This window comes from Bombus bifarius, unplaced genomic scaffold, assembly GCF_011952205.1.
Source record: "Bombus bifarius isolate JDL3187 unplaced genomic scaffold, Bbif_JDL3187 scf7180000007996, whole genome shotgun sequence".
Lineage (NCBI taxonomy): Eukaryota > Metazoa > Arthropoda > Insecta > Hymenoptera > Apidae > Bombus > Bombus bifarius.
In genome coordinates, this window is record NW_022884376.1 from 1,975,564 (window position 1) to 2,002,330 (window position 26,767).

The 26,767-nt window shown below is 43.0% G+C and overlaps 2 protein-coding genes across 5 annotated transcripts; one reads left to right on the top strand and one right to left on the bottom strand.

The window, feature by feature from the left end:
* The first annotated feature begins 453 nt into the window (after positions 1-453).
* Positions 454-26,336, top strand: LOC117206118. 4 transcript variants are annotated; one of them, XM_033445142.1, is made up of 8 exons: positions 454-1,301; positions 12,190-12,278; positions 19,102-19,267; positions 19,451-19,598; positions 19,672-19,754; positions 19,955-20,108; positions 20,229-20,505; positions 20,768-22,094. In XM_033445142.1, exons 3-7 carry the CDS (start codon positions 19,214-19,216, stop codon positions 20,432-20,434), a joined length of 645 nt encoding a protein of 214 aa, XP_033301033.1. In that variant the 5' UTR covers positions 454-1,301; positions 12,190-12,278; positions 19,102-19,213; the 3' UTR covers positions 20,435-20,505; positions 20,768-22,094. The 4 variants fall into 4 exon arrangements, with proteins under 4 accessions (XP_033301033.1, XP_033301034.1, XP_033301036.1 ...); XM_033445143.1 differs by lacking the exon at positions 12,190-12,278; XM_033445145.1 differs by lacking the exons at positions 454-1,301; positions 12,190-12,278 and having other exon boundaries at positions 18,833-19,267; positions 20,773-22,094.
* LOC117206116 (probable ATP-dependent RNA helicase CG8611) lies at positions 7,904-18,507 on the bottom strand. The gene is made up of 9 exons (XM_033445137.1): positions 18,448-18,507; positions 17,522-18,382; positions 17,185-17,451; positions 16,894-17,114; positions 16,136-16,793; positions 15,829-16,059; positions 13,167-13,509; positions 10,284-10,485; positions 7,904-8,356 (listed from the first exon to the last, which is right to left on the bottom strand). The coding sequence occupies exons 1-9, from the start codon at positions 18,505-18,507 to the stop codon at positions 8,218-8,220; spliced, it is 2,982 nt and encodes a 993-aa protein (XP_033301028.1). The 3' UTR covers positions 7,904-8,217.
* Positions 26,337-26,767: the final 431 nt, after the last annotated feature.

Here is a 26,767-nt window from a genome sequence, read left to right on the forward strand (position 1 = left end):
GTCTCGCGGATTTAGAATCTATTATCGATGGACCGATCGAATTCCTCGATGCGCGAACGCCGACCTAACTTTATCCCGCGCCTATCGGTGTCCCGTCTTTTCTACCATAGAAAATAACGGTGAAACGGTGCGAACGTTAAAATCGAAAAAGAAATCTTTTCTCTGCTTTACCGCTCGTTTAATCCAGATACGTATCTTTCCTACGAATTAATTATGGAAACACTTCCGGCGCAGCGAAAGCGGAAGTAGCGTGTAAAAGAAAGTCTAATCAGTGTAATGTATGTACGAACAATTCCACGTATAATTTTTTTTCTATGAATATCTATATCGGACTGTCGCAAGTATGTATTTCTTTTCTTTTTAATTAAAATGATTTACGATATCCAATTATGATAAATATCAACGCGGTATATTCAGTGATTAGTAAGAACCGTTTTGACTCGCCGAGTAGAACGTAACCTAACTTTTTTGTCAACGTTCAATTCGCCGCGCAATGTTCGCATCGTACCCGATTAATTAATCAAGTGTTTTCGCGGCGTGACACGTTTCTACCTGAGATTCTCGTATATCTCGTTTGTGCCTCCGTAATTAACGCGTTGAATTGTTCCCTATGATGCGATACGGAAACGGGAATATGTGTTAGTGCGATTGTAACGCGGCTGCTCGTGACTCGCGTCGATCGTATGCAAATCCAAATATAATCTGGCAGAGCCGGTGACAACAAGTAACGGTCGAGAAACCTTAGGTGATCCGAGGCGATCGAATTTCGAAATCGACACGACAACATCGCATAATGGCCATGCAGTTACAGGTGTGTCCAATCGTGATCGTTTCACTTTTTATTACTCGTGCCTCGAAGGTACAGCGAACCGTGTTGCACTGTTCCTCGAATTAACTTGGACGCAGCAGAAAATTATATCGATGAGATGTCATTCCCACTTGGTTCGACAATAATATTTATCAATGAATGAAATAATCCATCTGACCTTTTTTATCAGAGTAATCGCAAGTAATTAGAAACGGTATAAATAGCAATAACGAAGTAGGAAACCTCGAAAAGTTTTATCATTCTATCCGATCGAGAGTTACAAGAGCGTTTGATGGAATTGCCAACGACGCTGTAGAACGTTCAATTGACCATCTGTCGACATGTGTGTGTTTGCGTGTCTCGTTTGAAAAGAAGCAATGAGAAGTCACGTAAGGACCGAGGAGGAATAAAAATACCTTCTAACGACAAACGTAGGAAGCGGAAAATTCAACGCCATTTTACGCACGCCGAGATCCGTAACCGAGATTACGCGGTAAGTTATAACGATCTTATCTTTTATAACTATGTTTCATAATGCCTCTGAAATCGCCTTTAATATGGTATGATAGCAGTTAATAGATGTAGAAATAACGATACACATATAATTAAACGCGAAGAAACGTATGTTTGAAGGAATTTGAAATACAGATAAGTTTCTGTTTTAATAATTTCGATCTGAAGAAACTGTTCAAATTTGCATCAGAATGTATTTAAGTGCATTACAAATACGTAAATACGTAGAAACGTAGAACCCGGCCCGAGGGCACTGCGGTCGGCAAGTATCTTGTAATCTGTTTATCGTGTTCGCCCAGTTGCTTTCATGATGTCGATACTCCAAATTAACGTTTTATTGCGGCTGCGAAGGATATTCGTTACCACTCGGAGGGAGCTCGCGTGTCGTTAATACCAAGATCCAGGATGTACGTTTAAAAGTGGGGCAATTAAGGATACAAGGCAACACAATCCCTTGCTGTAATTTTCTCATTCTTGAAATCCACGTTATTCTCTGTAATTACTTAAGAAATGGAAATGCTCGTCGTTCACCAGTGACACTGAAATGTTTAATGCATTTGAGATTTGCAGAGAAGCGGCGTAGGATGAAGCAAGAGGGAAGTAGGAACAAATTCATTAGACTCGTCGATAATTGCGAGGGAAATACCATCCGAAACTTCTCACGATAGAATCTTTAATGCCATCCCAAGCACTTTCTTACCGAATAATTTAACAAGCCGAAGCACCTTTAATCACGAAGTTTTTCCTCCAACGTCCAGGGGTTTCCCTGCCCCTTTCTCCGCCTTTCTTTTTCCTTCGTTCGTTCGTCGAGTCTGCAATAATTTCCTCTTTCAAACGAGCAACGCGAAGGGTGGGGGAAGATAGCGAAAAAACGTGGAAGAGAACACAGTAGTTGTTTAAAAGAGGTTCAAAGCGACTGACGAACAAATTACCGGGAAGTTTACCAATCCCGCACGCTTCTGCCCCTCCTCTTACTCTTTCTTTTTCTCTCTTTATCTCTCTTCTCGGCTCACCCTTCCCCGACTTCGTTGTACTCGTCTTTTTTATATATTAATCCCACCGCAACGACGCGCTGATAATCTTGGAAAGGGCTGTTTTAAATTGGCTCCTTTGACGCGATACGCCGCGCGATGAGTTTCATATCGGAATAATTTTCGAGTATCCCTCCCCACCCCTTCCCTCTTCTCGTCGTTTCCTTTTTCCTTCTTTTTTCAAACCGCCGTTTTTACCGCGAGGCGTCGACCAGCAACATCATCGATTCGCTAAACGTCACACTGTCGATACTCCTTGCAATTTGTCGGCAACGATGTTCTCTCGCCAATACGATCCTGTACTAGTCTCCGTAGTTGTCGTCTTTCCATTCTTTCGTTTTTTCTTTCGTTCGTTGGTCGTAGGGAAGGAGAGATGATATTTTCGTTATTTAAATTCGAATTTTTAAATTGCCGACCAGTTCGGCGATAGTGATTTGTCATTGTTCATCATCGTGCATCGTTTGCAGGACATTAATCACCGGTGAGAAGGGATTGCAAAGTTAAGCGCAACATTGATGCGTCCGTGAAACAAAAGAAACAGGCGTAGCTGAGCGGCATGATGAATCCACCGGTAGCCAATTAAGTCCCAGGAGTGTCGTTAAACTACTACATACTCGTTAACGTTAAAATGTCGCTCAGCGAATAGGCAGGATGGTTTAAAACGAGGAAACGGACGTGAAAAATGACAATTACCGTGCGTTGCAGCGTTATCCCGTCAGGAAACTGGCAGGAGTCGCGAGACGACGAAACTGTTACATAAAATTTCGCAAAACGTATGTTTGCGACAGTGAGTTTCTAACGATTTCGTCGGCGCTCAAACCGTGTGAAACGTTGGCAGAGAAAAAAGGAAAAAACTAGCGTAAACGACGAGGTATAAAACGAAAGAGCGAATTGTTGTCGCGGTGATGCGCGACGTCGCGTTTTATTGTGACATTATCGAACGCCTAGTTTTCGAAGCGTATGCCGTACGCTCCGGGCATTATTATTATTATATTCGGATCGTAACTAGAATAATTCGAAACGAGGAAACGGACGTGAAAAACGACAATTATCGTGTAACATAACAACACGGCATCAGGAAGCTATCGAGATTCGTGCAATAATGAAATTATTACATAAAACCACTCGGACCGTGTATTCGCGACGATGAAACGCCAACCGGGGTTCCTGTTCGTACATTCGTGCACGGAATGTCCTATCTTTGTTAACTTTCCTACGTAGCTCGAACTCTCTACAGGACGGTTTTATTTTCTTCTTTTTCTTTCTGATGCATATAATTATCGATGCTTATCGATGGGCAAAAGGGACTCGTCATAAGCGGACGAAAAGAATAAGCATCGTTGTACTCAAAGCGTAAGTAAGCGTTCATACGACTAAATTACAATTTCAATTTGGTGTATTACACGGCAACGGGAAGCTGTTCCAGGAAACGGTAACTTATAATTTTCTCAGATCTTGATCATCAAATTAAGGCCATCGTTACGTGTGGAGGCTACAACGGCAGACATAAATACCGAAGATCGCGTCTAATCAGCGCATTGTTTCCCGAACGTTCGAGTCTCGTTTTAGCGCGCACCGACAGCCGGTAGGCGAGCTAAATGCGCAGAAGGCTTTTTAATTCGCGTCTAAACAGTCGGCCGATTCCGCGGCGAGAAAAGAAAGTCGCCTTGACGACGGGTTTCTTCTATACAGGCGGATATTTAAAATGCGAGGAAATGAAATTGCCTAGGTGAAGCTCGCGCGCTCGTTTGAGAACCGGGAAGATGGTAAAATAAAGTAATTGTTGCTATTACCGGGCGACGATGCTCGTGTTGGTAAATTGCAGGTGTACATGCATATACATTATGTATAACACGCCGCGCGTTGATGCAGCTGTAGGTGTGCACCGAGGATTCTCTCTCTTCTGCGCGGCTTGTGAGAATCCGGGCAATTACGTGGCTTCGCTCGCTACGGAATATCTGGCTTGTTTATAACGAATTAATTTAGATGTCTTAATTGCCATCGGTTAATTGTTGTGGAACACGGAGCGCGAATATCGCGGCGGATCGTCGCTTCAAAGACACCCGGAATTCGCGAAATGGGATTGCGTTGCTTTCACCGAGTTCCACGCTTCCGCTCTGCGCGATCGTTCATTAAACTCCGCCTGCATGGCTTACTTTTCGTCCAAATATTTCTAATTGGCGAACGCCGCTACTTTTTCCAATCTTTGCCTTTTCCGATTTGTACTTTAACGTGTGCAAAACACCTTCTAAAGAATCACGCGAATAGTGTTTGCATTAAGTCTGTAGAAATATGACGCGTTGCCCGATGCTGTAATTATATTAATTAAAAGCTAACGGAATCCACGGTACATGGCAGGGGTTAAAGGAGTCGAGATCTATTAAAATTACTTACAAGGTACGTTAAATTTTGTAAATTCCTTGGTCATTAGCGACTCGAGGAAATGATAAACTTAAATGCGTACGCGTCGGCGATTACAAACGCACATTATTCTCGCTTTCCTCCTGGGAAAGTTAAGGCATCGAGCGTGTTAATTATAATGAACGTTAAGTAACCGGTGTATACGGGCGCTATTATCGTTTGTACCGAGGCAACAAAATCGCGCAGTCCTGCATCACATCGGGGAAAGCAGTTTACAGCTTGTTACTTATCGCGATGAAGTGCACTAATGCGGTAATGCACGAGAAATCCTATCGACCGGCAAATCTACCATGAATTGAACATAACGATGTTCGAAACGGTACAATGCAACATCGTAATACATTTTTCGCAACTTTTCGCTTACACGATTTTTCGCCGTTATGCGTTTTCCGTTTTTTCCCCCCTTCCAATCGAGTCGACCAAAGACGACGAAAAACTTAATTCTCTATTAGAATTCTGTTTATTAACGCAACGTGTAGAATCTCCGTAACGCGTCGGAGAAGATAATCTAAAGTGTCGAATAGAGACGTAGAGAGTGTATAGAGGGAACGTTGAGTAACCGGATCGCAGTTTAGTTTAACCCAAGGATTCGAGTATACACAGTGAGTGCAGTGCAATGTATCCATATCGTATAGACGAGGAAATAACGAGGGAAGAGTAGAGCTATTGCAGGTAACGTGCAACTATTGCTACCGCCGCCTGGCCGAGGCAATGGCTCCTTCACACGACAGGCCAATAAAACGTTTCCATGGGATATGAGCAGCCTGCAAAATGCTAATCGCCTTGATTCCGACGCATTTTCGAACGGATTTCACTTGCCGCTCTTGAGGAAATAATTCTCTCGTCTTCCTGCCGTCACGAAAGAATTCTCTCTTCATTGTGTCGAGGCGAGAGAGTGCACTGCATCGCTGACATAAATCGCGTTATTCGTGAAACTTAATTGCACCGTTATCGGAATAATTAGAGCAACAATTACATATCTACGTACACGGTTGAATTATTAACATGGTTCGCCCGATACACGAACGATCGCGCCAGCTTTTTCTTTCTTTCCTTCTTTTCCTTTCGGAGCGTCGATCAAACGTCTCGATATCTTTCGATGCACGCGATAACAACGTACTTATTACGAAAAATATGCTACACTAGCGAGAGGGATCGTCGAACCCGTGTCCGAACATCGACGATCATCTTCTCGATATATATTATCCTTAATTCCGAGCGTGAAATCACAAAACATACTTTTCATCGTCAAATAGTTTTGTCACGTGAACGATAGGCTCGCGTGAGACACACGTGATATTTCCCGTGGAACAGCTGCGATAATTCGATAGTAGAATCGTGCGACACGTGTCGCGTATTCTCGAAATAACGTAACGATTGAAAGTATCCAATTAAAATCGAACTTCGACGCCTTTTAAACGAATTCTTTCGTAAACCGTATTTTGCAATCTGTTGCAGAACGGTGCGCGTTGATTTCGATGTTGGCGTAATTCAAAAGCAACCAACGAAATACCAGATGTAACGACTGGTAATAACGAACACGGTCTGCGGTGTAAACGATTCGAAAAAATCGTTAACTGGCCGGAAATCGGTAATCGCCCGGAATAATCGGTTCCTTTTATATCTGCTTACGTTTTTTCAGTGGCGCATTAGTCGCGGACACGCATTTTTCTACGCAAAACGAAACACGAGGGTGGATACGCGGTTCGTCCCCGTGCAGTCGGCTCTTTTCTTTATCGTTTTTTTTTCTCCCCTTTTTTTTCCATCTCCTTCCCTCCTCCCTTTTCTGTCATATTAATCGGACTCAAGCTGCGCATATCCTCCGGTAATGAGAATTACACCCTTTCTTCGGCTTTCCTTTTTATTCGTTCGAAGCAATCTACGATTACTTCTTCGTCCACGAAACCCATTCGACGAATGAACAAACGGGATATCCTAATCGTACGGTTCATTATGAGCGTGTGCACGCTCGCGATGACTATGACTGATGCTAAGCCACGACGAATTGCGATGCACATTACGAATAAATATCGCACTCTTTGCCCCGTCTCGTCTAATGTGCCCGCTCACAGATTGCTACTTGGGTGGGTTTCGAAAAGGCATCGGGACGAGAGCGAGGGACATTACGTTTAATTAAATTTCACCGTGTCATGCGACGCTTACTGTTCTTTCGACGATGAAAAACACTTTATTCGGCACGCGGACAATCGTTAAGGCAAATGAATCTGCTCGAAGTTCGAAGGAACGAGCCGAACGACACGATGGGTCGGCTCACGACCATCTGCTTGATTTTTCGAAAATATGCGGTCACGCGGAATAAAAATCGCTGTTCGGTGATTATTCCTCGTCGCGGGTAAATCGACCAACGAACTTTGCACGCGAAGACCGAATAAATTTCTATTTCGTGACGCAGCCGCCACTTGGAAATCGGCTGCCGAGTAGAATCGCGAATGCAATACCGAACGCTGAATCGAACTTTCGAATGAAAAATTCGCGAATGTCGCCATCGCAACGATTAATCGGCAAGGTTGACCGATTAATGGAAAGTCGAAATCTATCAGAGAAAATCGCAATTCCGAACGCCGATGCCGGCAGGAGAGGCAATTCAGGCGATTCCGAGCACGCCATCTATCTTCCAGCGCGTTGGTAGCGAAGAAAGAAGGCATAATTAAATTAAATTAAGCCCGGCTGAGCTCTCGGCCTCCACCCCTTCTCTTCTTCAACGTTGTTCCCCTCCGCTTCTTCGTTGTCCTACCAGCGGCGATAGTCGACGCCGCCTTTATTTGCAAGCAATTTGCGCTCGCGGATCGCGCTGCAAAAAATCTGAAAATAATGCTGCCGTATTAATCATATCCCTCCGCCCTTATTCCTCCCCTTCCTCTTTCGGTTCTGTCTCCCCCTTTTATTCTGCGTTCGTCTGCATACCGACATACTTACGCCTCGTCCTCGCATATTTACGACCAAAAAACACCACATCCGCGCACACTCGGCGTAGCGCAATTTAGTGCACTGTTTACTATGCTCTGCGAGTATACGATACGACGAACTGTGCAAGGAGCGAGGAATTTCGTTGAAATTATTTAATTACTTCATTTGGGAAGAGAGGTAGACGAGGAACGTAACGCGCAAGCTTCGTAAGCCGAGTTTATTCCTTCCGTAATATTCACACATTTGGTATCTTTATATCATACGTGATATCGAACGAGATTATATTTCTATATACAAGACAATCGATCTGTGCAACCATGTACCTACGGATATGTACATCGCATGGTATAACGGAATAAGCAAGCAGCAGCTTCGATAAAATGAGGAAAGTGCGAGTAACCTGATTTTCCGGTTAACCGTGCGCTTAAAGGAAGGCAGTGTATTTACATGAGAGGTGGGAATCACGATAACGAAATCGCATTTTGTTCGATAGTAGTCGAGGTGATAATGCGTAGCTCAGGATTTCTTTGGCTTCTTCACGGGCTCGAGGCCGCTGTCGTACTCGGAGGTGTTAAGCATTCTGACTCTCTTCAGCAACCCCATCTTCGGTTCGTCACCTTGACGCTTCTGCTTCTTTGCCGGCTCCCCGTCGAGCCTGAAAACGCAGAGACGCTCCTTAATCGTCGCATTAGGGCTAACCCGCAATTTTCGGTAATTCGACGTAAACGACATGTGGCGAGGACAGAGCGAGGTAATCGAAAATCGACAAAAAAGCGGACTCGCATTAAAAACCGGCAATACACCCCCTGGTCCGCTGGCGTGCCAGGGAATTTCGGCCAACTGCCGTGCCGAATTTCACGTTCGTCACTAAGTTTTTCCCGGTCGATCCGTTTTATTCGCCTAATCTTCGGCGGCGGCTAATGCTGCGCCACAAAAGAACCATCGAAATCAGAAAGAAAACGGAATCGTTCTTTTCTACGGAAGCATCCGATACGACGATGTGACCGCAAAAATCTGCAACCTCGCCAAAAACAACCGTTCCCTTCGATTCGCCTCTCCAAGACGAACGTTTCCTAAAGCGTTTCCTTCTCGCGTATCCTATGATCCATCGTGGAAAAGATGGTGTTTAGACGTGTTCACGGGCGCACATGGTGACACGTATACCCTGGCGTGAGTCGGTAAATATATATAGAGAAACGCACACAACAACAGGCGTAATCGCACCCACAGAGGCGTACACCATGGGTCTCTCGATCCATTGGAGCGTCAGCTCGGTGCCCGCCTTTCACCCATTAAAACGAACTTGTTCTCTCTCTACGGGTGGAGGGCACCCGTCGGTTACCCGTTGTGTGCATCGAAAGCACGCCCATTCAAATCGCATTAAACAAGTTAGTGCTTAATGTCTGCCCCAAAGAAAGCGGCATGGTGCGTGTCACTAACGAAACGTCGATATACATCTCGATAGATAAATACCCTTTGGAGCGAGCGACAGGCGGTTACTGTGTAAGTTCTACGATTAGAACTGTAAGACGAAATAGCCAAATATAGGAGACACAAATGAGAGTGGAAAGGCCGGATTTATTCGAAACGGTCGTCGCGTCGTACAGCGAAAGAGTAATTTAGCGTTACGGTTCACGCGCCGTCTTATCGGCCGATAGTCGTGATCGACGAAACGCGACCTCCTCGCACCGGAAAAAATACGGCAGGTCGAAGAAATAACGAGCGATAGCCAGAAAATCAGACTGACGTTGTGGGTGAGAGTTTTCCATAAAGAGGGAGAAGATTAGAGACAGGGGACAGGAGAAGCAGAGAGTGAAGGGAGGCTCGTGCTCGTCCCGTGGTTTCCGTAAATGGCGCAGCCAGGGCCGGAAGTAGCGGTCGCATCAGTCTGTTTAATAGCCGTATTGTATAATTATGAACAATGGAGAGATATAGTCAGAGAGAGAGAGAGAGAGAGAGAGAGAGAGAGAACGGGAGAAGCCTGGAGAAGGGCAGAAGCCAGCCGAATGCCATGTGAAATGCATACCCGGAGAGATAGACGGAGACGCGGTTAGAGAGAACGAGAGCCAACCGACGTCAGATAGAGAGAAACGAAGGGAAACCGAGAGAGATAGGGAACAACGAGGATGAGCACGACGAGAGCCGTATGGCTTATGGTTGCCAGCCACCGTACACCATGTCCGCCCGTTCGTCGTACATGACGAATGACACAAAGCGACAGTTTTGACGTATCTAACCTCTCTAGGAACCACGAGCTGTCCTCCCGCTACGTTTGCGTGTACTATCTGTTAACACACGTGGTTGCGTTTGTTAGTTATTGTCGTGAGAGGGAAAGAGAGGGAGAGATGGAGAGAGGGGTGCACCGCAGTTATCACGCTAAGCCACGCATGAATCCGTCATTAATACTGCGAGCGAGCTCGTCTCCGTGATTGTCTACCTCAAACATCGACCAACCGGTCACCCGGCAGTCTGTCTCGCCTGTTCCTCTTTGAAATCGAATAAGAATCCGTTCGGATTATCGTATCGTATCGAATAAGATGACGTAACGATAGAGACATCGCGAAATAAAATCGAGTACTTACTTCTCGTTCGTGAGCCTGTTGTTATGCTGTTGCTTCGAGCTGTCTTTCTCGTGCAGTCTTTTCCCTATTCCACCGATTCGCTGCGGAGTTTCCCTTAGAGCAAAACTCTTTGCGTAGTGACCCAAATGGGCGGTTCGTCGATCGAAGATCTCCCGCATGTCGCGTGGGTAGCTAGAGTAGAAACGTATCCACGAGGTGTACGCTGAAAATCAACCAGATCCCAGATTACTCGCGCGTTTGATCGCAGCTGATCGTGCGACGTTACAAGCTCTAATAACGTTCGACGAGCAACGCGAACAAAATCTCGAGAATCGTCGCGAACTGCTTTAAGAATTGCGTGGATCCCGTCCACGTGTAAATGAGGCCACGTGCACTGTAACTCGGATGTTAATCATTGACTGCGCGCCCTTATTAATCGAGCTTCCATTAAGTTCCACGGGGGGCAGGCAGCGCACGCGATTCTATGGGGTGTGTGGCCCGCGGTGTGCTATTAAGAGGCATTAACGGGGGTCGAGTCAAGTGCTGTGGCTAATAGTCATCCCCCTTATTCCCTCTTAACTTCTCCAGCTTCCGCGAGCGGGTGAGAAACTCGGGGGTTCGCCGATCCTGAGAGAACTTGACATGTGCCAGTGTTACTGTCACTCCGTGCGAAAAATCTACCGTGAAGTGCTTCTCTGTCCGCTCTTTTGACGGATCGGCATGCTTCAGCTTCTCCCCCTCGATCAAATTCATCCCAGTCGAAAGCTACGATTATCGATGTCAAAGAATATCTGCGAATTCGTTGTTTCTTTCCGATGTGTTTCCGAGCGCATATCAAATTTGTTTGTCGAACCGATATCGTACGTGAAAATTAAAACGTAAGATTTAGTAAAAAGAACTTGGACGACTATTTCTGTCAGGAAAACTTAAGCGTCTTTAATTCCGATAATTCACCACGTAGACCTTATGTCTTGACATTTTCCGGCTTGATTTCCGTCTGCCTTCTATCCAGACTCGACGCTTCCGTACATAAGAAACTTGCAAAGATCTTTCTCTCGTGGCCCGGTGTCGACGTTGAAAAGGGAGAAATGTTTTTCTCCATTTAGCACATAAATCACCCGCGGGGGTGGTATCTAGCCGAGAAGGCAGAGAGAACGCGAGTAGGGGGTGCAAGAGTGGGCCGGGTGGGGTGGCATTGTTCCTAAGTGATGTAACTGCGTCTTATTGTATTTGTATCCTGTATCGCATTGTTAAGAGTCTCTCGCCACAAAGCGTAAGTGGTTTTGGCGGAAGCCACATTCAGTGGTTGGATTGTGTCGGCCACCCCCATGCGAAAGGCGTGCAAGTGGTCTACACTAGATTCGATCTAACTTGTTGTGTACCATTTATCCACTTCCTCTTAGTAGAAAGAATTTTGTAAAAAATATATCGGGGATAAACATTCGTAATTCCTTTATTTCGGAAAGTTGAATTACGTTTTTCGTTCAAAAAAATATTTGCTACATATCGTTTCATTGGTAATAAGTCTATAACACAAACGCGAAGAAACGTAAATGGGCAGATGATGGTATAAATTTTCATAGAATTTAATAAAGATGGAAAAGTATCGGAATCGTTTACCAAAGTTACACTGAAACGGTTATAGCTAAGGACTGGTATAAAGGACGACACATATACACGAGCTGGAGTGGATGAATCTCTTTGATTGGTGGTAGTGGTCGAAGGCCAGGGGGTTGTTCTATAGAGTTGTATTCACTATTGAGGGCTGTTCGGCTCTATTGGGGCGATAATGTTACGAATTAGCAAGATTTCCACTTCTATGCGCTCTGCCAGGATGCTACATTGCTCGCGAATTAAATTCTGGACTTAGAAAAGAACGAAAGATATCGTTACGAAGTGTTTGATACTTTTTCTTTTTCTTTTTTAGATATTGCTTCGTCATCGTTATGATTTTTCAAGGTGTTGTAAAAAAAAGAGAAGAATCACGGTATCGTCTGAAAGGTTTCCGATTTCAAGGTACGTACAACTAAATCAAATTTGTGTTCATCTCTTGCTTTCACGGCCTTTCTCTGTTTCTTTGTAACGGCACAACCTCGTGGAAAGCGCAGCGTCGAATTATCAACGACAATTAATCTATCAATCACCCGAGGCACGTAGAGGCACGGTCAAGTGGTTAACTGTGTACCGTCACTCAAATCTGGAGGCGGCTAAGCGCTCAAAAACCGTGGCTAACCTTCGTGTAAAGCCACGCTTGACGTGATACAACTACGAAATTCAAAAACCTCTTAGAAAGATTTATGGCCTTTATTTTTCGTTTTGGAATCGATCACCCTCGAACGGCGAGAACACTACTGACACTATCGACTGTGTCTCTCTGCCATCGCAAATCGTACTTTACAGCTGGCTCGTAATATTCGAGCATAAGGATAAATATTCCCTCCGAATGAAACTCGAATCGTCGCGTTCTAATGGATTTATTATCGCAGCAAATAAATTTTTCGGCTTAACGACTCTAATAGGGGAACCATGACACAGCAAACAAGATCATCGCTCCCATCATCCAGAGAGTATGTAAATATCCAAGTGGCCGACGAAAACCGAGACGGAGCAAAGGCTCTGTAACGCGGTCGTGTAAGGGTTGCTTTATATGCGAGTAGGGTGCCCGCTGGAATTGGCTTACTGTCCCCCAAAGTCAGCTCGCTTTCGTTCCGATCCAACTGAATCGAAGTGCGTGCTTCCTCATCCTTCGCTAAATTTCATGAGTACTTTGTGTCTCATCATGGCAGAGGTTAAAATCGGATTAAGCGTAAAACCGTAAAGCCGACTCCACTTTCTATCGAGCTCTTACCTCCGTGCATACACATCTATCACCCATCTACGTTAGCGTATTTAGAGCAGACTTACCTTTGCACGCTCTTTCCCGCAATTTCGTATCTTCCAACACCATAGTTTCGAACTGATTCTGAAGCTCGATCGCTGCGTTGTGAACGGAAGAATGTTTCGACAGGGGAGTCAGTAGGTTGTCTAAAATATCGTCCATGATCTCTTGCCTGATTCTGATACGCCTAGACTCGAGCATTCGGACAAATTCAATTTCTGGCGGGGTTAAAAAGATAGTGGCCGAACCGGAAGAACCAGCTCGCGCGGTTCTACCGATTCGATGCACGTAATCCCTGGCAGACGTCGGTCCTGTGTATTGAATCACACAGTCCACCTTTGGTAGATCCAATCCTCGAGCTGCAACATCCTAAATAAGGAGAATCGAACGTGTACATTTGAAATTAAAAGTATACTTATGGAAAACTTGAAGAGAGAAAAGTTGTGCCGTGGCCGATGATTCGGACATGTTGTTCTTCGATAATAATCCAAGAGGCGAGAGCAAGGACCGAGAGAGCGTGCGATCTGCCGGTACAAATGTCTTACAAACCGTGCCGATTTCTCGTTTTGTACGAAGGTGAATGCGCGCGGCTGGCAGCGAGCGCCCGCTGTGAAACCCCAACAGCGAACGTTTGAGCACGGCCCTGATTTCCTTGCGTTCGGTTAACCAATGATTTACCGAACGGAGCACATCGAGTTTCTGCTTGACGACCCTGGAGACTAATCCCGGACCACCAGTGGGGGGCGTCGTAGCCCCGAAAATTCTTTCGCGGCACGATACGGATGTGTCTGTCTTCTTCCTTTTTATATCTTTTTATCGAATTAATTCGACGCCAACCTACGACGCAACGGTCCAGGCGCCGGGGTGAAGGAAAACGAGAAAGAAGTTAGCCCTATCGAAATAAAATACTGATCCTGACGGCGAACCGTGTTTTATCGGCGCGATTTTGTTTCATCCGTTTCTTCACGCTGATTATGGTATTATTTTTCCACGATAAACTTATTCTATACAGATATATTATACTAAATGATCGACTATTTTCCCGAGAAGGAATATTTCAAGATCGTCGTAATTGATCGGCGGGTATAAACAAGTCCGATTAGAACTCGACCGAAAGATAGTCTGATAAAGTGAAATCGGCCGAGGACGCCCACGTATCTTTAGATGAAACAAGCACCGCAGCTGCCACCGGTGCGATATAATGTAACGAAAACAGGGACGAGGAGCGATCGATGGCAGCGATTAAGACAAACGATCGTTTAGGAGAGAGGCCGCGATCGTGGCTCGGAGGATCGAGAACGGATCGTCCGCTCAAAACATCTCACTCGGACCATAGATCACCTCGTGGATCCGGATTCACCACCGCTGAGAGCCGCGGAACATTCCATCCGCGGGGGCTCTCGTGAGTTTTCAACGTGGAAATTAATAATGCTGCCATAGAATCTTCGTTCAAGTGACGCTGTAAAATGTGGGCGGCTGCCATCGTTGTTCAGGCACTCTGCGATCAACGTTTGTACCTTTCGAAAGTAAAGCGCCAAAATTTTAACGAAGACGAAAACACCGGCACAAACGTTTCGTGATGTCCGTTTTCCCTTAAACGTTCTTTGCTTTATTTATTCGATAATCTTAATAGCAATTAATCGGTTTATATAGAGACTAATGAAGAAGGTAGAAAGAATAATGACAAGCTGTAACGAGTTACCGTGAAACACGTGTTGAATCAACGATGCATTCGCCTGATTAAAAGAAATTAATCTTTGCTGTGAGTAATGTGTAACACTGTTGCGTGTCGTGGATCATGAATTTTAAAATTCGTGCATTCCGCTGGACTTTGATGGTCTCTTCCTTTTTCTTCGTTCAAGTGGCGCTTTAAATTCATGTTAACCGACGAGGAAGAAAATTGCAAAGCGAACGATAATGAATTTAATTATTACTACTGCATTTTTAACGATATTTATCGGGCGTCAGGATCGATCACTTTCACCACTAATTAAAATGATAAAGCAGTTGTCATGGAGTCACGATATAACAGAAAGTTGATTCACTAAATCGATACACGATTAATTTGATTCGTCTAATACGATGGTAATTAGTAAAGGAAAGAAAGTTGTCTATCGGTCGTAAACCGTTGCATCGCGTTATTCTTCGAAATAACACGTAGGAAACGCCTTTCAAGCCAATGCTCGCATTCCAGAATTAGAATTTTTCGTGAGTATCAGTATCAGCACCGACGGCTTTCCCGATGAAATCTCTCTATCAGGATAAGCATTATTAATGCGAGCATTCGTTATTTAAATGTAGAAAACAATTAAAGAAAGGGCTAGCAGATAACGGACAAACAATCATAATTATACTCGTTACGAAGGCCTCATGTGCGCGCATAATTTTTAACCTCCGGGCACAGCGTGGGTCCAGAGATATTAAATTCTGCTCCGAAAGAATAAGCCACGGGGTAATTTACCGCTGGGGGAGTGCCGTTGGTGTCTCTAGCTTTTCTTCTACTCTTTCCTTCTCCGTTTCTCTCATTTGCCACTGTTTTATAATAATTTTTGTTCTCACAGAGGAGTTTCGCTGTTTTCATAAAATGATCTCGTGACTCTATTTTACTTTAGGCTAATGGGTAAGCTTTCACGAAATCATTGAAAATTTCCAAGCTATTAACTATTAGATGCATAAAACGTTACTTACCGTGCAGAGTAGAACACCACTTTTCGCCTGTCTGAAAGTTTTGAATACTTCGGTTCGTTCCTTTTGAGTCATGCTACCGTGTAATTTGAAGAATTCCACATCGACCAAAGGATCAGAATCGTCGTCATCTTCGTCGATGGGTTTAGTTAGTACAGACGATAAGATCTCCGTGTGATAATCAACCATATCTTGCGTGGCCATAAATATCAGTATTTTATGTTGACCGTGACTCTATTAATAGTACAAGCAAGCTTATAAAATTTTAAGTACAAAAAAATAGTATTGTAGTTTCATGTAGAAAATCTACCTGACACTTTCCCGCGATATAAGCACTTAAAGTCACCATTCTCAGTTTTGGAGGTGTGACGATATAACTTTGATTCACGCTTTGTGGAACTACTAAATCTTCGTTAAGCTCGTTTGCATCACCACCGGTTGTTTCCAAATTTTCTTTAGCAGCATCGATGAAAACAGGATGATCCATAGCAAGGCCTGCCAATTTTTCTACCGCCTGTGTCAATGTCGCGGAAAGTAAAATCGTCTGCCTTCTCGACTCGTCCCCACTATGATTATCATCTTCTTTGAGTTGCGTCTTATCTTCCAGGGTATCAAACTCCTTCTTTTCCACAAAGTCTGAACAAGCTTTCTGCCTATCTGATCTTTTCGATTTAACGTAAGGCTCGCATTGGTCGGAATCATCGTCACTGCTAGAATGATACACTTGTTTTCGTTTAGTATTGTCGACAATATCATCGTCCTCAGATTCTACATCTATACCCTTGTTCGATTCAACCAATAAGTTATCCTTTTGCTTATCGTTTCGAGATTCTTCTAAATCAGCACTATTTTCCAAGTGCTCAAGATCTTCATCCGTAAAAACTTTCTTTATATTTTGACGCAACATTTTCATGGCATCGTATCCTGTGTTTTGACTTGGGAGTGACACCTTCAAAGCACTTACTATACTGAAATGGTATTGTATTATAAAAATATTAACATTAGTTTTTTTTTATTTTACTTCTATTTTTATTTTTATATATTTTTTGCTACGGATAAAGAACATACCCAGATATATCTTTCTCGTACCCCATGTCAAACATTCTATCAGCCTCGTCTAAAACGAAGTATTTAACATCGCTCAATTTTAAAGCCGTCGTTCGTTTTATATGATCTAGTAATCTACCCGGCGTACCGACTAAAATATTGCATCCCTTTCTCAGTCTAGCTTTTTCTGCTTTTCTTTTTTCACCACCTGCTAGATATCCTGGTACGATCCACGTAAATGGCTAAACACGTTGGAAAATGAATGGAAATGTACTCAAGTGATCGATAAATAATTAATAATGCAGCACTTACTTTTATTAATTTCAGAAAGCACTCGTAAGTTTGTAGTGCTAATTCCCTAGTTGGTACAACTATAAGAGCTTTTAAACCACTATTTCTACTTAATTTTGGTCTAATTTTATGTAAACACTCAACTATAGGCAAAGCATATGCTAATGTCTTCCCAGAACCAGTTTGTGATCTAACTAGAATATCTTTCCCTGAAAATATCTGGGGAATTGCTTTCTGCTGCACTATAGTCATTTTAGTGATATGCATATTTTGCTCCAAGTTAGATATCTGATAAAATGTTTCATAATTATTAAAATATATATTGTTATATCAGATATGCCATTTCTACGATACTAACCATGAAAGGATGAATTTTAAGATCGGTAAAGGTTGTCCCTGTAAATATAGGCTCGTTTATCGGTTTTACTAATCTTTGTCCAATGTTTGGTATATCTGGGTTATGCCCAAATAAGGAAGATATCTTTCCAACAGGTTTATGAGAGAAATTTGTATTTTTATTATCTCCTACATTGCTATTGTTATCAGTTTTAGACTTTTCTAGCTGTTTTTTCTTTTTTTTCTTGCCAAGATTTATCTTTTCTGGTAAATCAGAAGGTTTTTTGGATTCTTCTTTAAATTCCTCTTTAGCTTTCTTTTTTGATATATCATTTTCATCTGGTTCTCTTGTCTTTAACGAATCGAACAAACTAGTTTCTTTAACTTCAGATTCTGGTTGTTTTGAAAATATGCTAGACAATGTCTTCTTAGTATTTGTATCTGTAACGTTTCTCTTTCTTGCTAACAAAGTTTTACCAAAATTTTCTTTGGTAACTTTAGTGAATGAAATAACAGGGACATCAGAATCTTCATTCACTTTGTTGTTCAAAGAGTCACTTATTTCTATATCATTTTTATATTCTTTTGTAGGCTCTTTAGATATGTCTTGTTGCGATTGCTTCTGTTTAATATTTACTTGTGATTTAGTCTTTAATTTATTTTGTACAACAGAAGACTGATTTTTATTAGGTGTATTAGTTCCCTTTAATTTCAGTGCAACAATTGCTCCTAAAGACTTTTGTTTAATTCTTTTTTTAGTCGTACTATTTTCTCTAACGGATACTTTTTTTGACTCATTATTGTTTTGAACTTTACTTTTAGCTACCTCATGTTTTGTCTGCCTCATTAAATTAAGGACAGAATCATCTTCTGTCCCTATTTTCTATTGAAAAATTACAATTCTCCATGAAAATAACAATTTAACAACATTTTTAACCTTTCACTTACCTTTTTATCCACAGGTTTTGCACATATATTCAAAGAAATATCCATATCTTGTATAGTCATTTGGAACTGTTATTCTTTTAATGTACACTTTCAAAAAGAACAACGCGCACGTCTATAATTATTGATTAACAAACACAATATGTATTAAAAAACGTGGAACTAACCTAAAAGCACATGTCAGACACACATTTACGTTCGACTAGTTCAGACACTGAGCATGCGCAGATCGTTGCGCGCGGCTGGCTTCGAGGCTACTGTCGAAAATACAGTCTTCTTTCGATCTGTGATTAAATCCACGTTAGAAATATAATAAACATTTTTTGAGAAGCTTATATTATTGTCAACACATGTGGGTTTTGTAGATATACGTTTCTGAGTGAAATAATAACATTTTTCTATAATGATCGCTATATCACGTAAAAATTATCAAATATATACACCAATGCAATATTTTCTCCTTATTGCGAAATTAATTATTATCGATTAGAAGTATTATCGATTACTATTGATAATAATGATTCGAGCGTAGATTTATGAAGAAATAATCAGAGGAATTAGTAGATGGATCGAATTGCTATAAGGATTGAATTTTGTAGTTTTAAAATTTAAGCGCGTATTTACTTGTGGACATTTGTGTTTACATTTTTTACGAAGGATCAGTCAAGTGTCGTTTGACGTAGTAACGAAAACAGTGATCATTCCTGCTGGTTCGAGCATTTCGCATTCGTAGTTCATCGTATCAAGACGTTAACAATTCGACAAGAACATGTACTGTATCGGACTAGCGTTGATCACAAGAATCATCAGCACCTACACCATGGTAAGTGACAGACAATCCGTCACTTAAACCGGTTTTGAACACTTGGTACGGTAACGGAAAATATTGTTAAATTACTGTTCAGACTTGTTTCTATCGATGACGAATATTATCGTTACTACGTTATATATTCTATTTCTATATCTTTTTCCTACTATGTTATCTATTCATTTTGCATTTTTCTAGTCGCTGTCAATACTTATGATAAATCTGTTGATGAGCAGATATTTTTCGAAAACAACGGATGAAGGATTCTTTAATTCCGTCGAAAATTGGGGTATACTTGGTTTTAATTGGTTGCAAGTTTTGAAAAACTTGCAAATAAGGTATAAAGGTGGGTACAATGACGAACGCATAGATTTATTCGAAAAATATCATGACACTAATGTAGAACTTGAATTTCTTAGCACAAACAGCCGTGATTTTCTTCCTTGTATACATAGTATCGTTTTTACTGGCCAGTGCGTATCTCGCCTTGGGATCAATTTCCGTAAGTATATATTTAGCTGGTTAATGTTTCTCGATAAGTTCGAAATACAATGCGTAAATGACCAAAGACAACAGGCGTTGTAGTCGTGTATTGAAAGTGAATCGATCGTAGACCTCTTTATTTGAAGAACGTATTTTCGGCACGTAGCAACCTTGCTTAAACTCGCTAACGATCTTGCTAACTTCGGTCTACGTTCACAGAGGAAACCTAAGTGCGCCGTGCCTTGGATTTATTTGCAAGTGATTAGCATAATAGATCAGTCTGTAGCGTTGTCTATTCATCTGACGCACGAACAGCAATATGATGTTTACGATAAATCAATATGGTACATTCCACTGTGCAGTGTCTATCTAGGTGAGTATGTTAAAATTATATAACTCACCGATAGAGAGTATGTCTAATTAGACTGTACTTGTCGATCGAGTTCTTTCTTCCGTATGAATGATTGACAAAGTTTACGTTTTGTTCATTCAGTATTTTCTGCGTGCATATGGATGATTGTGTATAATGCTCGGAAAGAATGGATCGAGGAACAACGGAATCATACAGATTTACCACTAACTTCAACCACATCGACGATGCAATCGAACAATGGCGGCGGATTAAAATCACCATCGTTCCTCTCGCAGAATTTTTTGATGTTCGATTCACCGAGACCATCTCCGATATTATCCAAATAGCTAATACACGCAAACTTGTGGACTCTTTGGACTTTGTCCCTATGTTGCACTTTCCAACAAGAAAAAACCAGGTAAAACGTACAGTAATTAATTGCTTACGCGTTGCAAGTTCATTTAACATTCGTATGTTTATTCATAGTTTCAAACTCCTAACCTTAACTTCTTAGCATTAAAATCAATAACTGCTTTCAAGTTTTATCATTTTTTGCGATACACGTAGTACGTACATAATTCGTTCTATAGAGAGACGCGTATAGATATCATTTTTATGTTTCTTTTTCCTCCCTTTTTTCTTTTTCTTTATTTTTTCTTTCAAAACATTTCCATTTCTAGAAAAGATTCGAATCTTAAGTCCGCGTAATAACCATTGATCACTCGCAACTAATGGAATGTGCGGAGAGCAGGCAAACTACCAGAATACGATGAATCTCGGTCCCGTAACTGGGAAAATGTATAATAATGCGGGTAACTCGATAAATCAGTCCGGGGATGCGACTAATAGAGTGTATCAAATGCGCCCACGGCGGAGCGTAGCTGCATAGAAAATTTGAGAAATGGCCACGTTTTACGTCGAAATACTTTTAAACTTCCGGGATTTGAATCGCACGCAAGCATATTCCCCATACGAGGACCGGCGTCTTCTAGATGGAAGTCGATTTGTCCAAAAATGGTTGGAACTTTTCTCGAAACTCTCGAGAATAATGATCGAGCGTACAATAGCTGATAGAAAAAGACCCTTCTCACGATTTATTTCGGGCGTTTCACCACGTTCCTAGGCGATCATTTGCGTTCGTCGAATAGTAACGCACCAACGGGCGTAACTTTTACAATATTCTAGAATATCCTTTCACCGCGCAAATGTTTCTCAATTTCGTGTTCCTTACACGAGAGTTAGGTTAAGCTCGAAGATGTCGTCAATTTACGTGATTATCGATAACAAGATATATCCTCGACGTATAAATTGACGCTAGCAAAAACTTTCGTAAGCTTTCCGTTGAACGATACGGCTGCGAACATGAAGGACAGACACAGTGGGGTACGCGACGTGGTTGGTTGGTGGTGCTTTTAAAAAGAACTGAGCGAGCCAATTTGTAGACTGTCGCAAACTTTTAAAACACTAGTTGACAGCCGGTCCGCCCCCTCGCAACTTATACACCCTCCTCGACACTCGTCCAACCATCCAGAAGGATTCCAACCACCATTCCACGTTCCTCTCTGTCTCTCTCTCTCTCTTTCTCTCTCTTCCTCTCTCTTTCTCGTCTTTCGACTGAAGTACCTACCTACCAGTAGACGGCGAAACTCACCCCTCCGTGTCGTGGAAGCCGATGGATTGTAAAATAAAACTAACTTGGCTCTTTCGTGGATCGAGAACGAAGTACCGGCGAAATCTTATTCCCTCGAGTCTCTTTTATTTTCGCGTACCCCTTTTTTTCCACCAACCAGGGTGCAATCACGAAAAAGAACTCGACGAAGAGTAGATATGTACCACGAAGGAGTCGCGTTTATTCGAAAAAACGAAGAGGTCTTGATCTGAGATTAAATCAATTGAAGATCGTATTTGCGGCTGTTACTTCCTTAAAATATTTCTTGTAAATTTGTATGATACTTAGTACTGAAATAAGTCTGAAATAAACGGGTACTTGTAAGCTGGCACGTAAAACAATAGCTGTTATTATTTCCAGAAGAACTTGTTCTTTAAATATTTGCGAAATGCAAACTTTCGTCGAATGTCATTCCCGAAGAAAATACCTTCTCACGGAATGACGTGCTGTTTACTACACTTCTTTAATATCTGCGCGCAACTTGGAATACTTTTACGAGTATCCAAGGATTAAGGAGAAGGGTAATCACACGCATGGTGTATATAAAGGGTGGTGCGACGTAATTAATCTTCTTGTATGACACTTTAGCTGGTTACGGGGCAGAGCTTGCCAGAAGCCAGAACACAACATCCCACTTAAGCTCGACGCCCAGAAAACAATTAATACGAAATTGATTAATAATTATTGCGTCCCAGTTTCGGTTCCCTTGTCGTGCTTTCCGGTCTTGCTAGTCACCGAACCGTGAAAAAACAAATTTTTCAGGTTCTTCGATTTCCTACGAGAACACTTCACCTGATCAATATTCCATAAAGACCGTTTACGGTATCAAACTATGTTCTAAAGTCGATCCCTTTCGGTGTTTTGGCAAATAGATTCGATCGTCTCGAACTAGGAGAAAATCGAACCTTAAAGCGTCTGGTTCGATGGAATGGTCGGTACGCGTAGCCGTTCCACTCCTTTTGTGACATTTATTTGTTCGTCGCCAAAAACGGACAGTCGATTTGGCATTACTTTTCCAGACAGACAGATTTTATTGATCTGCCGCGTTCGCTCTCTCCCGAACGTGAGCTGGAAAGAGAGAGCGAAAAGACGAACACCACGGGCGCGAAAGAGACGATGATAGAACGGCGGAACTGAACGCCCCATAAAGCTAACCAATGCTAATACTTCGCATCTCCGCAGTGGCGTCCTTTCGCGACCGTGTATCTCGTAGCTCATCTGTTTGCTCGCACGGTTTGGAAAACACGCTGCGACGCCGCTGTCCTGGACCGGAATCAGCAATAAACGCGTAACCGAGCCTAATTCGTAATGTTGGCTCAGTCATTGTGGCCCATTGTGAATTCTCTTCCCCTGTTATTCAGGGGCCACGAGTATAATGCTGGGGTTATCGCAGGAAACTGCCAGTAACGACAGTAAGAGGCATGTAGGTACTCTTGCGAACACGCTTTACCCGTTTGCTCCTCGATATTTCTTTGCGGCTTAATATCGGATATATCGTTTCTATGAAACCATGGTATTTCGACCAACATCCTACGGTCTTAAAAATTAAATAACTCTTTTGGATGCTCCGTTGTGCGTCAAACTTACAAATTTCAGCCAGTGTGAATAAGACGAAGAGGGGGGAAAAATGGGGGATGGGAAATCACGTGCATCATGACCGAAAACTTAATTTGCCAAGAATCGTACGCGAATATCGGCGAAACGTCTTAGCATGTGAATAAGAGGATACCTATCGCCTGCCTCTTACTTGATACTATTCTTTTTCTCTTCTTCCCTCGCTAGTGGAAAATGCAAGGCTACTGAAACGCAGACCGATGACCGTTTCTGCTCGAGAAACGGACACAGAAGGGAGTAATCACATTACTTTCGAATTTCTTTGCGTCGTAACGGGGGTGGCACGTGTCCGTGCTTTTTTTTTCTTTTCTAAGGAGAGGCGGATGGACAGCGGGAAGCGAGGAAATAAATTTGTGAACACGATGGACGGTAGGGCACAATAGCTGCGTTTAATACTACATTAAACACGATACAGAACGATCTACCCCGTGACCACTGTGACAAAGTTTCCTGGACAATGCGTCACGATGACTGTATTAGTGGGCGAGGGATGGAAATCTGTAGGCACGTGTACGGAATGCTCGTCGATCTCGTGTGTGTACGTTGATCCTCGTGTCATATACGAATTTCATTTGCAAACCGTAATTTTAAACAGGCTCTTTGTCATGCAGGTGTTATTTAACGAAGAAACCTGATTTTCTTTCAAGTACAAGCGGCCATTACAGTCCAGATACGCGATATTTCATTTCGTACTGTATCGCCAGGTTAAGCTAGATTACTAGAGCCATTATCCTTGGAAGAAAGAACGGGTGGAAACGAGTTCCTTCGATCGACTTCCGACGTTCTCAACGAGGTTTTCACGTTCCCGCACGTGTGTTCGGCTACGTGAAGCGATCGAACGCTACCTCGTTACCGCGCCACGTAATTGATAATTGGTAATTATCGACAACTGGCCGAAAGATATGGCCTCGCTACTACGTGTCTTCGTGGTTCGACTCATCTATCTATGAGTCGATAGATCTCGGATATTGCTTTGAAATATCTGAACTGTATGATAATGACGAAGTCAAATGTGGAAACTTTCCACCGACATTCATTCAATCTTAGAGGAACATAAATTTCTTTTCTCGTGAAGAGAAGACGTAACGTCGTATTGTAGGTTACTCGAAAATCGAAGATCGATCTTCGTACAAAGGGTAGATCGATAACGAGGGACAGGACGAGGGGAACGGTGTCCGGTTATCTGGTCGGTCGATTCAAAGTGGCGGAAGCGAGCGAGGGGTGGTGGGCGGAATGAGCCGGTTTTTCGAGAATGGCTGCTGTAGGTGTCGAAGGGACACGGGGCTCGAACGAGGCCGCAATTAGGCGGTCCCGGGGTCGACGAGCAACGACGAGGTCGGGCATTATGCAAAGCAGATTTTAAATTTAGATGTGGCCCACCGTGCCCACACACCTCTACACATACCTCTGTGGCAAAGAGGCGCGCGACTGTACGCAGTTCCGACTACAGAAGGAGTATGGTCACACGGACGGTCGAAGACACGCGAGCGGGGCGGTTGTGCAAAGCGTGGGTCGCGTCGTGCTCGACAAATTAGCGCGTTTTAAATCCAATCTAAGCCGAAAGGGGAGGGAATCGTTATGGACGGCGACGAAGGGAGGAGGCCAGCAGCTCGAGGGATACTCGACGAGCTGTTTTGCATTGCTGGCTGGCGCGCGCGCGCCCAACATTTGAGGTGTAAAATATTAAATCCAGGCGCCTCCGCCATATCGCCTACGTCCTCGAAAGAGAGGAGGAGGAGGAGGAGGAGGAGGAGGAAGAGGAGGTGGTGGAGCAGGCGGATGGAAACGGTACGCGGATAGGGGTGCACGATGTGCAGAGAAGGAGGGCGAGAGGTGGTGAAGGGGGTCGAGAAGGGGTCCGTTGCTTGATGGGGGAGGATATGGCGAGGGTGGCTCTGCGGCGCGCACTCAGCGAGTTTACATTTAAATGTAAAAGTGCCGAGTGCTGCTAGGCGAAAGCTGCTGTTTTGCATTCGAAAGCTCATGATTGCCTCTGAGCTTTGCTTTTGACGTCGAGGGTTTCTCGGTGCCGACGGACGACGAGAGGCCGGTTCGCTGTCGGAGCTACGAGTTCTCTCGTTTCGAACAGATGGAACGAGCTTAGAGCTTCCGGAAAAATTCGCACAAACGGAATCGGCGATTATTTCGAACCGGTTCTGCTTTCGAAGCGAATGCACCAATTAATCACGCCGCGTGTCATCTTCGTCTCGCGACCATCAACAAAACTCAAAGTCCCTCTGATCGTCATTAATATATTAATCGACTGCTCGTTAAACTTGAAATAATCGTGTCGCGCCAGTCAACCCGTTAAATGAATCGACGGCTAATTAACAGCGGCCACCTAGCGAGCATCTCTGTTGGGTGGGGAATTCGATAAACTTTGAAATTCTTCTCTCGTATCCAATGTTGCGCTACTCTCTCCTCTCTCGTTCTACATAATCCGATCATATCTTCCCTTTTTGACAAGTTTCTTTCTCTTTTTTATTTCTTTTCTCTCTTTTTTTTTTAGAGGAAATGTCTCGGTTCTCTTTCGAACGTGGATAGATATATGCCGACGAATGCACCTACACGCACGCACGCACGATTTATTTCCGGGCTCTAATCAATTCTCGGAACGGAACGACAGACACACGAGGTTACGAGCTAGGCCGCTGTTATTCTTCTAATATGTATGTTTCTTATGAGCGGCGGTAAAAGGGCTCCGTGCAATTTCCTATGATAGATCGAGTCCCGCGGACAAGTTCCATTACGGCCAGCCTCTGAATTATTGAACTGGCAATTCCCTGGCGACACGCGGGACACCCTGCATCAAAGTGTCAACGGGCTCATTAAGCCTCCAAATCAAGTGAACTAACGCGTTAACTGTTCTACCCTTGAACTTCTTGATAAACGAATTAATAAATTTGTTGTTCCGTTTGGAAATTTATTATCCACTGCTCGAATAAAAATATATCATCTTTCCTGTATTTCTCGAGTCTTAATAGAGAGAGCATCCCGTTTTAATTACAAACATAGAAATACAATTTCGTCTATTATCTTCTTAGAGTTTACGTTTCAAAAGTGGTGTATACGTGGGTTTCATAACGAGGAATCAAAAATATTTAAAACCATGAAATGGTACACCGAACTATCGAGGTATAACGTTACACGAAACGAGATTTGCTCGCTCTTTTCAAGTTTCCTTTTACGGTCCGAGAGAAGCGAGCATTTGCATTCTGGCTGATAGATCGGAAAACAGAAGATGGCCGATAAAGATTAAATCTATTTGTAATCCCTTGAAATAGGACCTGTTACTGCAAACTGCGGTATCTGTGCGCGCGATCACCGACACGGAGAGTAAAAGAGAGAGGAAGGCTCGATCAGTATCTGAGATCGCCCTTCTAGTCCATATGCTGGG